The sequence below is a fragment of the Rhodnius prolixus genome, unplaced genomic scaffold (assembly GCF_049639745.1).
Source record: "Rhodnius prolixus isolate KJV_2025 unplaced genomic scaffold, Rpr scaffold_1, whole genome shotgun sequence".
Lineage (NCBI taxonomy): Eukaryota > Metazoa > Arthropoda > Insecta > Hemiptera > Reduviidae > Rhodnius > Rhodnius prolixus.
Window position 1 is genome coordinate 15123400 of NW_027411581.1, and position 14981 is coordinate 15138380.

A 14981-nucleotide genomic window follows, 5' to 3' on the forward strand; every position below is an offset into this window, starting at 1 on the left:
TACGTTCATCTATCTGTTTATCTGCCTTAGCGCACATGTTTGTTGTAACCCTGTCCGGCGGTTTCAGATTCACAGCCATCTTCAGATCAGTGGTATAAACATCAGTTAGGAGTAGAGAATTCGATGTCACGTCAGTTTTCATTTCACATTTCACTTGCTAACTCAACTCATCGATAAAACCAACAATATTATCCATAACTGTGAATCTATCCACTTTTTCAAAAAAGGGAAAAATTATTTTTTAAAATTTGGAAGTTTAACTAAGAATTTTGGTCAGAGAAAAAAGTAAATCAGAGCCTTTTCCTTCGCTACACCACTACCATTACTAGGTAATTGCGTTTCCATCAAATTTTGTCTGGTAAAACAAATCTATACCAAGCTTTATTTAATAAATTATTTAAAAAAACATTAATTAATCCTTAAATTTAAAAAGGGCCTAACAAAAATTATGGTTTCTTTTAAACATTTGAGAAAACCGGATGCCTTTGGTTTTGCGTCACATCCGGTTCCATCCGGCATTCCCAAATAAAAATTTCACCCTAAAAGACTGACATTAGCTGAACTAAAGGACCAATTAATTCATTTAATGTATGTTAAGCAGATTGAACAATGATATAAAATTCTATTAAAAGATGTGAATAAGATTTAAAATAAATATAAACATATAGATAGTATATCGCGGTAAAAAGCACGAACTTGAAGAAGTGTAGGAGGCTTCTGTTAGGATCTTTGACGGGTGTGTGCCACGTTCAGAGGCCGAAGGAAATCATAAAAGGCAGCCGAGGGCCGGTGTGCGCCCCCACCACAATGGAATGAAGTGGCTGGCTCAGTCGGCAACACGCAGCTGCCCAGGACACAGTCTCGGCGCTCCACGGACCCCAACATCCGCGCTATCACATACATCTGCATATGGTGAGTTTAACGCTCTTATCACATGATACGTATAGAAAATTTGGTCAATTTTTTTTTAAATAATATTCCCAATTATGTAAAAAAACTTTTCTCGAAGTGATAATTCTTTAAATTTCAATTGAAAAGTGTTTAATACCAGAAAAACACAATTGATTAGACATTATCAATATTTTGTAAACAATTTTCTAAATGAAATTTTCACTCAAAATCTTTTTCTTTTTTATCATCAAATTTAAACCCTCTTTTTAAAATTATTTTGCATTTATTTTTTTAAAGAGAATATTATGTACTTATATTTTCAATCAAACCTCATTAACCAAATTTTCCATATAATTAACTTTAACCTTTTTTACAAGTACAATGAACAAATATAAGCTAGCTTTGACTTAAAATAATATTGACTTTAGCTGATAATTTTGCTTTTTGCAATTATTACAAGCAATTAATTGATTTTAATTTATGTATTTATTTTTTAAAAAAAGATCCATTTTGTCTTTCACTTTTACATTTACAATTTTACAATCTTTTAAAATCATTACCAAAAAAATTAGGCTACTTATGAAGCCAAATACATAACAGGTGCACCTATAATGGTAATGTTAATACAGCGCCTTAACCAAGTTTAGATTGACTAACACGCACCACACCACATCTTCTAGTCTAGGGAGGCCTGTAGTTAGTTTGTGTGAGTGTGATAGATCGTGTATAAAACGTAGGTGTATAAATATTGTGTATTAGTGTGCGTAGTTAGCTTTTGCCTTTTTCAAATAGAAGTGGGGGGTTGTATGTGCTCAATTTGTGTGCATGTGCGCGGTATCTTAAAGTCACTCTTTCTCTTAAGATGACTCAGTCATTTGCATGGAGTCCATCAGTTCGAACAAGGTTGCGTCACAATTTTTACGTCGCCTTTAATATTTATACATACTTATGAGCGTATGCATTTATTACTTTATTAAACTCGTTTAAAAATAACGATAATAATGGACAAAGTAATGAATTCTTTTTTTTTTTGTTCTTTTAAAATATTTATTTTATTTCGTTTTTAATTTACGGTGGGCACACACTGACTTATTTGCTAAAATCCACTTTTAAATATTCAGGATCCCCGAAAAATCTGCTGATCACCAGATTTTCCTCTTAGAAAGGAGTATGAGAAGATAAAAATTCGGAAAAACGAGAAAATATCACTAAATCTGAAGTTACCTCAACCCCTTCTCTTTTAGTTTGGCACACTATCATCATCATTTCATTAGGATTGCTGTAGAAACTAGGAGTCTTGATTCCTAGGATATTGGATCAAGCTTTTATACTAGGAGAAACCAATTGTACAATTTCCATGGATTTACCCAATATCTCATCTGCTTTCCAAATGCCAAATGGTAGTCACACAAAATCGCCGACTAGAGATATTAAAGGAGCAAGAAAAGAGCGACAGCTTATTTCCCCCTGTAGTTACATCTGCAAGCGCTGTAGTTACCGCTCGGATTTCACCAAAATAGGCAAGAATTAAAAAATGTTCGCACGGTACCGGATGCCCAAATTTACTTTCAAGTATCCTTAGATGCGATGGCTAAACTTCACTATAAAAAGAGATCTCCAAATGTGTATTTCCGGTTGTGATATTAGAATTTGGTTGTATGAAAACCAAAGGGCTCAGTTAGAAACCATGAGATTTTGTTCACATACCTTCGCACTCAGCGAAAGTATTGGAGCAGGAAATGGCACTGCACTTGCTGTGTCAGTGCGAGGGGCTTGCCTGGCTAAGGATGTTACTCCTCGGGGAGGCAATAACAAGGCCTGAGCGCTTTACCCAAGAGTCGCTCTCCTAAATTAAGAGTCTGATTAAACGGACTAGCTCTAGGGAAGTGGGAGACACAATAGATCCATGGGGTCGCGGTGGCGTAGTCCTTTAAGGCCGCCCTGCTAGAATTTAATCTAATCTAAGCGGAAATATCGCATTCGTGAGGTTCTTTTTTTAACATTTTAACTTTACACTTGAAATATTCAAAAGTTAGTCAAGTATGTTTGCTAGTCGCCTCCGTTCACGACACCTAATTGGTAGTTGGACGTTAAGCCCTGCCTGAAAAAATAGGCGATTACTTTACTTTTTATTGAAAAGTCTTCGAATAAATGAAAACTGACTTTTACTAAGCGTTTAATTTGCTTAAATTTATGGGGCCCCCCAATAACTCGGAAATGGAAAATTAAAACTTTTTTTCATTTACATGTTACCAGCGGACGTGACTTGTTTACTCGAAAATGAATCCTACAATTTTCTTTTACAGGATTTTCCCGCTTGAATGTCTATTTCTCATTTATATGAAGCATTTCCCAAGAAAATAGTTGAAAAAAAAAGTAAAGTAATCGCCTATTTTTTCAGGCGGGGCTTAACGTCCAACTACCAATTAGGTGTCGTGGACGGAGGCGACTAGCAAACATACTTTACTGTAAATTTCTTTTATTAACCTTTAAATAAAATCCAAGGCCTATAGACTGGGAATCGAACCGAGTACCTCAATTCATCTTAGCTTCGCAGGTCTCGCCTCTAACCGCTCGGCTATCGTGGCGCTGTTAATAGTATTTTCGTGGGGGTTGTAAAGGGGGATATGCAGTGAACGGCAACTTTAAGCACCTCTGAAGTGTAATTCCAAAATAATTTACGGTTAGTGCTGCTCGAGACCGAGACGAGGCGAGACTTTATGCAGTCTCGATCTCGGTCTCGGTCGCTCAAATCTCGGTCTTGGTCTCTCATCGAGATATCTCGGTCTCGGTCTCAGTTTTTTTGAATTTTTGTTTAAGTATTAAAAGTGGTTTGCTATTAATAATCTTTTCAAAAAATGTTATTATTTTCTAATAATTATTTTAATTTATATATTGGTAATGAAAATGTGTGTAAAAGAGGACAACTACTTACACTTCAATGCATCATATATTACTATTACTGTTATATATCTTTATATAATTTCAAAAAGACGTTAAAAACGCGCCAAATGAAAGACCCAAATAACATATCTGCCTGCTATAACAAGTCGATTCGTGAAATAAAAAATACACCTCCCAACAAACTTCCTGCTCTATTAGTTATGGCTGCTGGTGAAGATAAAGAATCTGATGATTCACCTTTTGACGACGACGACGAATATTTTTGCACCATTTGCTCAAAAATCAGCAACTATCGCCGAAGCATGGAAGACAGAAATAATTAATTATGCCAAATTAGACCAAGCACCAGTAGACGTTGACATTTTAGAATGGTGGAAAACACTTGAGAATTCCTTCAAAAATTTGTCTAGAATGGCGAAAGATATTTTTAGTATCTGTGCAACTTCAGTGCCATCGGAAAGATTATTTTCGCAAGCTGCGATGATAATGACCAATAGAAGATCTTCTTTAACTTCTGACTCAGTAAAAGCTCTTTTATGTATCAATGCTTGGGCAAAGAGTATCTTAAAAACGAAAATAGTGCGAGACCTGCGAAGCTAATGAGTATTGTGGTACTGGGTTCGATTTCCGGTCTTAGGACTTGGATTTTATTTAATGGTTAGTAGAAGAAATTTGCAGTAAAGTATGTTTGCTAGTCGCCTCCGTCCGCGACACCTAATTGGTAGTTGGACGTAAAGCCCCGCCTGAAAAAATAGTTGATTACTTTACTTTGCTTACTTTACTTATGTAATTCGAAGTCAAATAGAAATAGTAATATTGAACATATATAATAAAATCGTAACTTTTAATAATTAATTCAATACCCGTAATGATTATTTATTAATAAAGAACACAATTTTATAATTTTGTAGCTAAAAATTAATATTTGAAAAACCGAGACGAGACCGAGATTTCTCGACGAGATATATATCATGTCTCAATCACGGTCTCGGTTGCTCAAGTCTTGTCTCGGTCTCAGTACCGAGACCGAGATTTGTCTCGTTTCTCGTGCAGCACTATATTTACGGTTTCAATGCCCACATAATGTAGTGGAACGCTAAAAGCATTTGCAAGATAACAAATTAAAAGAAAAATTAGTTAACTAAGAGTAATATTATATAAAATACATTTCTGAATTAGTTGATCCGTTCTTGAAAACGGTTTTTAAGCTGAAGTAAGAGGGAATCATGCGAGCGTTAACATCCCCCTTTTTTCTCTTAATGAGAGCAATGTATTTTATCTCCAATATATTTATTTTCTGTAGGCGTGGAATTAAAAACAAAATACTAAACAAAAAAAAAATTACAGCGACGAAACAGAGAGGGGAGGAACAATTGGCAAAGTGAGATGGCTGTGAAGGTACCGCCCATCTTGGGACAAAAACCTGTTCCCCTCCCCCTCATCCTCCTCTCCCCCTATAATCACTATCACCTCCACAATAGTACTGATAATAGCAACAATACTGGCGTGCTACACTCTAGCCTCATAGCTCTTCGCATTCTATTTGTTCCTATTCAAATTACAGCTCCTTATGTCGTCAACACTACTATAAAACTGCACCTAGTGTGCAATAAAATAACAAATAAGCAGTAACGTCATAAATTTCTTATTCAAACCTTACCGGACAACAAGAATTAACAACAAGTATCCTATATCTACACACAGTAAATATAATATAAATACATGTATCACCAGATTGAATACGAACGGATACAGTTTATTACAATTCATGACGTGACAACAGGAATAAATGTTCTACCGTCTCTGTGAGTAAAAGAAATTAATGGTGAAAAAGTGCAGACTTTCCATTTCCAATTATCACAAGCAATATTCTTTTAGAAGTCTGTTGAGTCCCCAAAAAAATGGGTTTTTACAAATTATCCTGTGAGTATATGTTATCTAACAAAAACAAATAAAACCGTAGAGGTGAAAATTTATTTTGGATCGGTATGGTGAGCAATTTTCAGCAATTAAATTTTACGCAAAAATCAGTCAAGCTCGAAAGTGCCAATGCCATTTTACTGAAGGTATGCAATTCTTAAGTTTGGGGACTATTTAATTTTCTTCAAAATGCTTTAACGACTTCCTTTAACATAAACTTTGTATGCACTTCGCAACTAAGTAGAAACTACAATATATACTATAAAGTATTGCCTATTGTAGAGGCGGACCTAATATCTAATTACCAAATTAGGTGTCGTGGACGGAGGCGACTAACAAACATACTTAACTATTAAAGTTCTCATAAAAACCATTAAATAAATTCTTTAGGCTTTGATCAGGGAATCGAACCCACTAACCAACAATACATCATAGCTTTGCGGGTCTAGCCTATAACCGCTAAGCTATGGTGGACGTCATAACTGGGAGATTGCCTCTTAACGTTTTAAGCTTCTCTCTAACGTGTCATTGAAGTGTAATGTACGGCCTTATTATATTTAAAACACTAAGTAATCTCCAAAAACAAGGAAAGTCTGTTTAGCTGAAGTACCATTTCATTTTTCCGCACTAAATTATTTTAAGAATATTTCAGTAGGAACATGAGATAAAAGTAAGTTGTGTGGGTTATTACACCAGATTTTCAGAAAATGGTTTGTTTACGTCCGTAAGTATGCACGTGTGCAAATACAATGCAGCTCAAATACGGAAGCTTTACATTTTGATTGACTCTCACGCCTCGGGGCCTCGGCTATAACCAGGACATCTCACTGGAATTAGTGACGTGAGAATGACTGGATGGATTTTTTCGCTTTTTTGAGATTATCTCAAAAATGAGTCCTTTTTTATTTGGATTTACCGCACTAATTTCAAGTTTTTCTTTTAAACAAAAAACAGAAAAACTTCTGTCAGAATTTTAACGACTTTAGTAGAGAAAGTAAAAAATAAGAAAGATCAATCAAAGTTCACAACCCTTGGATTGTCTTGCTGCCCTAGAAATGGAGTTTGAAAAGAACTTTATTCTATGGCCTCCACTATTCAAGTTATGTAGAACTCGAGTTGGCCATACAAAAGCTCCCCTCTGTTCACTTGTGAATACATACAACGACATTGACAAATGATCGCTAAGCTCCACTTTCGCACTGCATAAATAACAGATTGTACTTCCAAACATATAAGTATTTAGATTAGTTCAATTATCTCCAATTGGCAAACGACAAACTAAAAAGGAAATACTTTGAGGAAAAAAATCCCTGATCTTTTTCCGCTAGGAAAAAAAAAAAAACTAAAAAGACTGGAGCGTTATAATGTTCAGAGGAGAAAATGAGAAGAAAAACGGCAACAGTTGGAAAACGATTTCTCTATTCTTCTCTAAGTGTACGTGTAATCGTCTATAAATTCTAACATCTTCTCGTTGGAGAAAGATTACCTGGTGTTTGTTTGAATTACCATAGTTGTCAGTCAAGTAAACCACTTGTTTCAATGGATTTTCTACAAGAAATTGTAACGGATGTCCGCTTTGGTTATTTAGCACCTCATTCGTGTTTATTAGCTGTGTGATGGAATTTATTTGCAAATTTAGCTAAGGTGGCCAAAATCCACAGCTTCCAAAAAAGTTTCATATTGCTTCCGTTAGGTAACTGTATTTAATCAGTTTTTACTTCTGTAATGTGTTTAATCTATCAAATGTGTATGTACATTGTTGTTCAAGCAGTTGTCAATGCCAACGAATTTTACGAGCCCTAGAATAGAAATGGAAATGAAGCTTTGTTTCTCCCAGTAAAACCTGGCACAAAACCCCATTCGGTCAGATCCAGTAGTATGTTTTTTAAGTCTACAATGCCCAGTCAGAACAAACCCAACAGAAGCTCCTCCGTTCAGCTTAAGCAAGTCAGTTGTAAGCCTCTCCTGCCATTGGTCAATGGAAATATGCAACCTATCCTGACTTCACTGCAAACACTTCACAACTTTAGACACCCGCAGAAGGGTTTAGGATCTATGAAACGTTTGCCTCCACCTCCCATTGTAAAACTGTTGGATATAAAAGGAAAATTAAGCGAGCGCACCATCGCTAAGAGACCTACTTTAAACTTTTTGATAGGAAAATTCCCAATGGCATGAACAGGCTCCTACCGCCATTGCTCCGTCCATCGTATGGTGGCAAGAAACTTCCTTAAACGAAAGTGCAAATCAACGTTTAACCCGATTAGTCGCTTTCCTAACGTCGATTTAATCTGCTGTAACATGTTTATTATGTTTCTGACTATATTCATGTTTTCATCAATCTTTACAGAGTGATTTATCAGTTTGATTTCCATTATTTTTCTGTCACAACTGCACTAGCTCAGAAAATATAGGCACTGTGCAACAGAGACTTAGCGGCAGTCAAATATTCTACACCAAACTGATGAAATACCTCTGAAGACAGATGAAAATCCAAAACTAGTCAGAAATAGAAAAGAAATATGCATGGCTACAATGGATCAATTCAAAGATGTCATCCAACACTGCGGTCTAACCACATTTTCAAAAAACTAACGGTGTTTTCGAGGCCGCACTCAAAGGAAGGGACTGTCGAAAAATAAAACCTAAATCTATTTTTAACAAATTTATAGTTTACAATAACTTTTTGAATTCCGATTTTACGAAATATAGAGTGCACACGTCTTTAATGTCTTGAATATGAGGATGTCCATGGCCGTCCGAGTGCTGTAAAATCGCATGCATCAACGTAGCTTTTTAGTACCGTGATCTTAAACTCGCCTACAGGATCTTGAGACCTAATAAATACCAAACATCTTTAAAATACGATATAACTATATCCATAAAAGATTCCTCCTACAGAATATTTTCCTCCATTGTGATTGCAGATGTTACTGAAGAAGAAGAGAAAGAAGAACAGTCAAGATGGGAAGATGGACAAGATGAAAGTGATGCTAATTTTTTCGCCGGCTGTTTCACACAAGCATTTACAATCCATCCAATCATCAAACAAGAACTACAGCAGCATCGGCGGCCTGACACAGATAACATTGACTGTTTCTCCAGCATCCACCACTATCATCCTGCCAGCCTTAGTCAGATAACTAACCACTGAAGCTGCACTACATTTACACAGGTAAATCCACATATTTACAGAATCTCTAACTGTCTCTATCTCCTTCACGATGCCTCCTAACCCCATACTCAGTAATTATTTGTTAGAAATATTCTACGTTCTTTTTCTATGACTATCATCGCTCTCATCGAGGTTATATAGTTGACATTAAAATTATACAGGATTTTTCTTAACCCTCTCCCCCCTATTATCCTTGAGAGAAGCATCAACTGCTTGGAATCTTTGAAATTTCAAAAAAAGAAATAAAACAAAATTACAAGGATAACTTATTCAAATATTTTTTAATTTACTTATCTAATTCTCTTACATATTTTCTACCGTTTTCCGTTCTTCTTCATAATTTAAGCATCAACTTTTCCTTCATTTTGTTTTACTTTTATTCAGTAGAACCCACTCCAGATATCCTAGATGATTAAAATAATTAAAAAAAATTTCGAAACTACACAATTTTAATTTATTCAACATGAAGGCACATGCTAGGAGGAGGACTTTGACAAGTTTTCAGTTATTTTATAATAATGATAACGTTAAAAAATAAACAAGTTATTATTAAAAAATAAAATTAAAAAAATCAACTATTCCAATAGAAATTCCAATTCTCTTTCTTTCTTTCCGAAGATGGTTATCTGCCTGGCATATGCTAAGATATATGTTAGGCATTTAATAATATAAGTTCCATTGAACTACATAATGATCAAGTAATCTATAATTATTGTTTAGTAAGAATGTGCTACCATTCATAGTTCGTGGCCACTTTTTTACTGCGATATTTCATTCAATAAATTTTTCCAAAATTAAATTTAGAATAGAGTAACCCATTGGATTTGTGGTAATCTCTTAGTGACACAGATTTTATTTCAACTACTTGCAACTTTCCTCTGAATTAAGAACAACCACCAAGACATAATCCATAAATTCTGAAAATCAAAGATTGACCGTTTTTCTAAAAATTGACCCGTGGCTTTAAACTTTTATTAATCTTTTATCTCTGTTAGAATATTCCTATATACATCATGTACCCTCGTTAAGTTGGATTAAGACTAGAATGTGAGGCAGTGCAGCCTAAAGAGGCTTATTACGCCGCCAACTACCAAGTAGCCTCTCCTCCTTTTACAAGGCTCTAGGGTTCTCTCACCAGTCGCCTTTGGGTACCACTACCAAAGACAGAACTCCAAGTACCAGATGTATGGTAAAAGAATAATTGCAACGCAATAAGATATAAACTCTAGAGACGATACCATTTCCTCCCCAGCCAATTTGGTTGGACCTATCCACTGTTGGATACCCAGGGGAGTTGTTTTCTGAAACTATGGACCTAAAAAAAAAGGACATAAGATCAGCTTGACTAGGTACGGCCAATTACGAAGATATGTCCTTCGTTTTCTCAAGTGGTTAGATGGACTTGCATGTCGCAAGCTGGCCTTTAGGAATTGACTCTGCAGTCAATAACCCTAAGGGCGTAGATGGAAGGGTATCACAAAGAATTGCCACAAGATCTTCGCTACGGTTTTGTAGCTCAAACTGCTCGGCTCCGGCACTTTCTAATCAAATGTTTTTTATCCGTTATAGTGCGCTTTTTCTCCATTTTCGATCGGTTTCCGATTTTAATTTATGTTTACAGGTAGATTTATCAGTTTTCAATGAAAATTTGTACACCACTTATAATCTTCTTTCACAAGTACACTTGTAAATGTTATATCAAAAGCTGTATAAGTGAAAGGCAATCTGGAACAGGTTGGAAATAGAGAAAACATTTATGATATGATCCAGCACTACCTAACCATCTTTTCAACATGAATAAATGTGACATGAATACAATTCATCTCTGAATTTAATTTGATTCATGCAGATAGTATTGTGATGAATCGAGGAAGATATTAATCATATCTAAATAAATTTTATGCCTGTTATAAATACAAAAATAACTTACATAATCGAATGTACTATAACATTGAACAATTTAAAGTTCCGTTAGGTAATGATAGGAAATGAAGGTCTGAAGGTACAAAAGAAAAAGTTTAGACATTGTGACTAAGTGAGTCAGTTGGGCGGTGTTGGCGCATTTGTTACGTAAGTAAAGTGGTTTGTTTGTGTCTAAGCCACTTGGTACAGACAAACTTACAATTCCACTCTCTACAGACTTATAGACAAACTCACTTCCTAAATATTTATCGGAAACAGCAGAGCTTGGGACGCAGAGTTTCGACGAACCTTATTCCTTGATCATATTTCCTGCTCAGCTCTTAGAGAGGCCACTCGCCTCTTCTCTTAATATCAATAAGTTAACATCTGGCTCACTCTTCTAGTTTTGTTTTGAAACATTTTTCTAGATATTAAGAGCTGGATCGGGCTAGAATTAACTGAGCCAATATAATCAATAATCAAAAGTGCTGCGTGCACCTGGAGCCTTCAGCAATTTTTAGGAGTTCCGGTAGTGCTCATCGACCGGACTTTAATTCCCGATAATAACTGTATTTAAGCGAGTTTCTAAAGATAACTTAAATATAGCGCAATTTAAAATTGTAGCTATATAATATAACCAATTAGATTAACTAATACTACCTACATTCTTTGAATTTTTACTAAATAAATAATCTTTTTTATAATATAGTTCAGGTTCAATCCATTAAAAAGATAGTTTTAAAGGAACCTTAATAAGTCAGCATCCCTAGAACGCACACAATCAATCAACATGTCCCAAGTAGTCCGAGGGGACCAAGTCTGGAGAATAGGGGAGATGTGAAACGAGTTGGAACCCTATTTCCATTAATTTTGCGACCACAACTGCTGAGGTGTGAGCTGGTGCGTTGTCGTGATGGAAAAGGACTTTTTTGTGGGCCAATCGTGGACGTTTTTCTTGCAGCTTGGTTTTCAAACGGTCCAATAACCATGAATAATATGCACCTGTAATAGTTTTACCCTTTTCCAGATAGTCGATGAGGATTATTCCTTGCGAATCCCAAAAGACAGTCGCCATAATCTTTTCGGCCGAAGGAACGGTCTTCGCCTTTTTTGGCGCAGATTCCCCCTTGGTAACCCATTGTTCAGATTGTTCTTTGGTCTCAGGAGTGTAGTGATGTATCCATGTTTCATCCACAGTGACGAAACGACGCTTAAAGTCCTGCGGATTCTTCTGGAACAGCTGCAAACCGTCCTTGCAACACTTCACACGATTTCGTTTTTGGTCAAGCGTGAGCAATCGCGGCACCCATCTTGCGGATAGCTTTGTCATGTCCAAATGTTGATGCAAAATATTATTGACCCGTTCATTCGAGATGCCCACAGCACTAGCAATCTCACGCACCTTCACTCTTCTGTCATCCATCACCATATCATAGATTTTATCAATTACTTCTGGAGTAGTAACCTCAACAGGGCGTCCAGAACGTTCAGCGTCACTTGTGCCCATATGGCCACTCCGAAAATTTTGAAACCACTTATAAACTGTTCTAATCGAAGGTGCAGAGTCACCATAATGTTTATCAAGCTTCTCTTTAGTCTCCTGAGGCGTTTTGCCTTTCATAAAGTAGTGTTTAATCAACGCACGAAATTCTTTTTCGTCCATTTTTTGAAAATCACTCAACTTCCTCGATTCAAACGAATGCCAAACACAAAGAAATAGACCGATCTGGCTGAAACTTGGTGTGTGTTCTTCCAAGAGATGCTACTAACTAAACATAACCTCGATACGCGCCAGTGGTGCTATCTCTCTGACTTTGCACGGACTTTTCAAACGACCCTCGTATAATCCTAAAATCCTATAATTTAAAAAAAAAAAGAAGAAGCATTTATTGCACAGAATTTTTCCCAATTTGTTAATATATTTTTTTGTTGATTTTATACCATTTTATTTTATTGTTTTTTATGTTGTTCATATTTTTAACTTTGATGACTGACTAGTTATCAGCACAATTAATATGAAATAGAATACGCTGCAATAATAAATTTCCATATAGGAATGTATTTGTTAAATACAATTGTATTCACCGCGGTACCACAATACATAAATACACAAAATCGTTAGGTAAGCTATATTTCTCAATAACTTAACTCCAGGTTTGGATATATTTCCTAATTAATAGTTGGTAAATTATTTTTTTATTTTTTTTTTTACCCTTGCAGCTATTTCAGCAGAATTTATTGTTTGTTTAAATTAGAAAAATATTATTGCGTAGAAAATTGTTTAAAACAAATTATTATAAAATTTAATAAAATTTGTAGTTCAACCAAATGCACCCATTTCCAAAGAATTTAATCTTTACAATCTAAAATGCTTCGATCTATATTAAACGCTCCATCTTACGTCTCTAACGGAATACAAGAACAGATCTTACAGTTCCTCTTTATCAATTAATCGCCCAAAACCTGATACAGGAAACTCAACTTCAATCTGCCATCACACGCAAATCCTCTAGCTCAAAATCTTCCTTCTAGAACAATTCTTCCTTCTCTCTCTGGTGAAGAGAGTGACTAATATTTCAGTGTTTTGGAGAGTAACCACTGGCCAACTTCTCCACTCCTCACTGTTATCATCATTACTCATGGCGCCAATGCACTGATTGTGGCACAAATAGAGGAAACAGGGAGAGAAATGTATATGAAACACAATTTTAATAAGAAAGGGCCAACTAGTCCTATCATCAGGGGCGATGACACTGGTCCTAGCCACAAAGATGACGATGACAATGTTAGGAGAAGAGAAAATAACCCACCAGAGTGCTCTGCCTTCTTTAGCCCAGAATTTAACAAAAAAAATTTAATGTTCAACTCATAATAAATTTTTAAGAAAATCACTAAATAAAAACTACTTATTAACATGACATTATTTTATATTCCACAGGAACTTAAAACTTTAATATTAGCGATGAACACACTATTTCAGAACTTTGACACCATCTCAATTCATCTTTCATCTAGAAGTAAAAAAATAGAAATAGAAAAAAGAAATATGTAAATTTTTATATTTATTAATTAAGGATTTAAAATTACAGAGAAAAGCGTCTGGGAAAACAATGAAGAAAATAAGGATAGAAGATGTGAAAACTCTCCGGCTCCTTGAGTTTTGGAAAAAAAATTGGCAGTTTCCTTAAAGTAAGTCTTTTCCTAGATTAATGTTTAAACTAATTTACTTGAATGCAAAATTAAATAATTAAATTGTTGCATGCAATATTTAACTGCATGATTGTCAATCAGAAATGGAAACAAATATAAGAAAGGAACATTTTACAGCTGCATAATAAAATTTCTCATTACAAGAATTACTTCAACAGTTGAAGAAAAAAAAATTCTAAATTCTAAATTCATAATTAGATATTCTGAAATCTCGATATTTTCAAAAACTAGTCAATAATATGTAGTTTTGAGTACAACAAAATTTTGTTTCTGTCATTAAAGACGGAATTTTTCAAATTTCATCGGTAAATACGTAGAATTACTTATAATACTCGAACGTATATACTTATATTACATATAAATTAATAAATCGACGGATCAGTTGTACATGGAAATTTTTCATCATTAATTGGGTTGTACATCATTAATTTTTCTTCGTAGTTCTCCTTCCGGCCATAAGTTTGTTATTTCACGGCTATTCAACAGATCCGAAAGATGAATAGAGGACCAAAAGATTATATCAATGGTTCCGACCAAAACAAACACTTCCCTCTACCCATCAGTGAGCTGTAAGAAGCTCCTAGGAAGAGATAATCTAAGGGCCAGCAGCTGGATTCGAACCCCCTTTGATCACCAAGTTGGAATTTAGTACTCGCTAACCACACAGCTAAATTACTCCCTTACTCCCTCGCGGTAGATTTAAAAATAATTCAAAAGTCGCAAGTGTGTCGCAATGAACTGGGAAGGAGAAGCGAAAAGAAAGCGAAGGATTCCTTGGCAGAGTGTTTATTGTTTTTATTCTGTGGATAATGAGATGAAGGCGCGGGAGTCGTCCGTGATGGCTATTCAAGAGGCTGTTGGCGGTACTAGCGGCCCCAAGAAAGAAGTCCTCCGTCTCTCTCTTCCGCTCTTGGGCACAAGATAATAATGGCAGTGGTACAGTTCTCCTTCTGATTAATAAGCCACCTTCCTGGCCCAC

General features: G+C 35.4%; 2 protein-coding genes across 3 annotated transcripts in view; one reads left to right on the forward strand and one right to left on the reverse strand.

The window, feature by feature from the left end:
- The window catches only part of bs (serum response factor blistered), a 253182-nt gene that overhangs the window by 95888 nt on the left and 142313 nt on the right, over positions 1-14981 (reverse strand). The window lies entirely within an intron of this gene.
- LOC141447168 (uncharacterized) overlaps positions 364-14981 on the forward strand; it is a 77184-nt gene continuing 62566 nt past the window's right edge. For both annotated transcript variants that reach the window (XM_074114453.1, XM_074114455.1), the window contains exons 1-3: positions 364-912; positions 8643-8890; positions 13882-13981. In XM_074114453.1, the coding sequence (XP_073970554.1) occupies positions 813-912; positions 8643-8869 (327 nt within the window). In that variant the 5' untranslated portion in view covers positions 364-812 and the 3' untranslated portion in view covers positions 8870-8890; positions 13882-13981. The remainder of the gene's footprint in view (positions 913-8642; positions 8891-13881; positions 13982-14981) is intronic.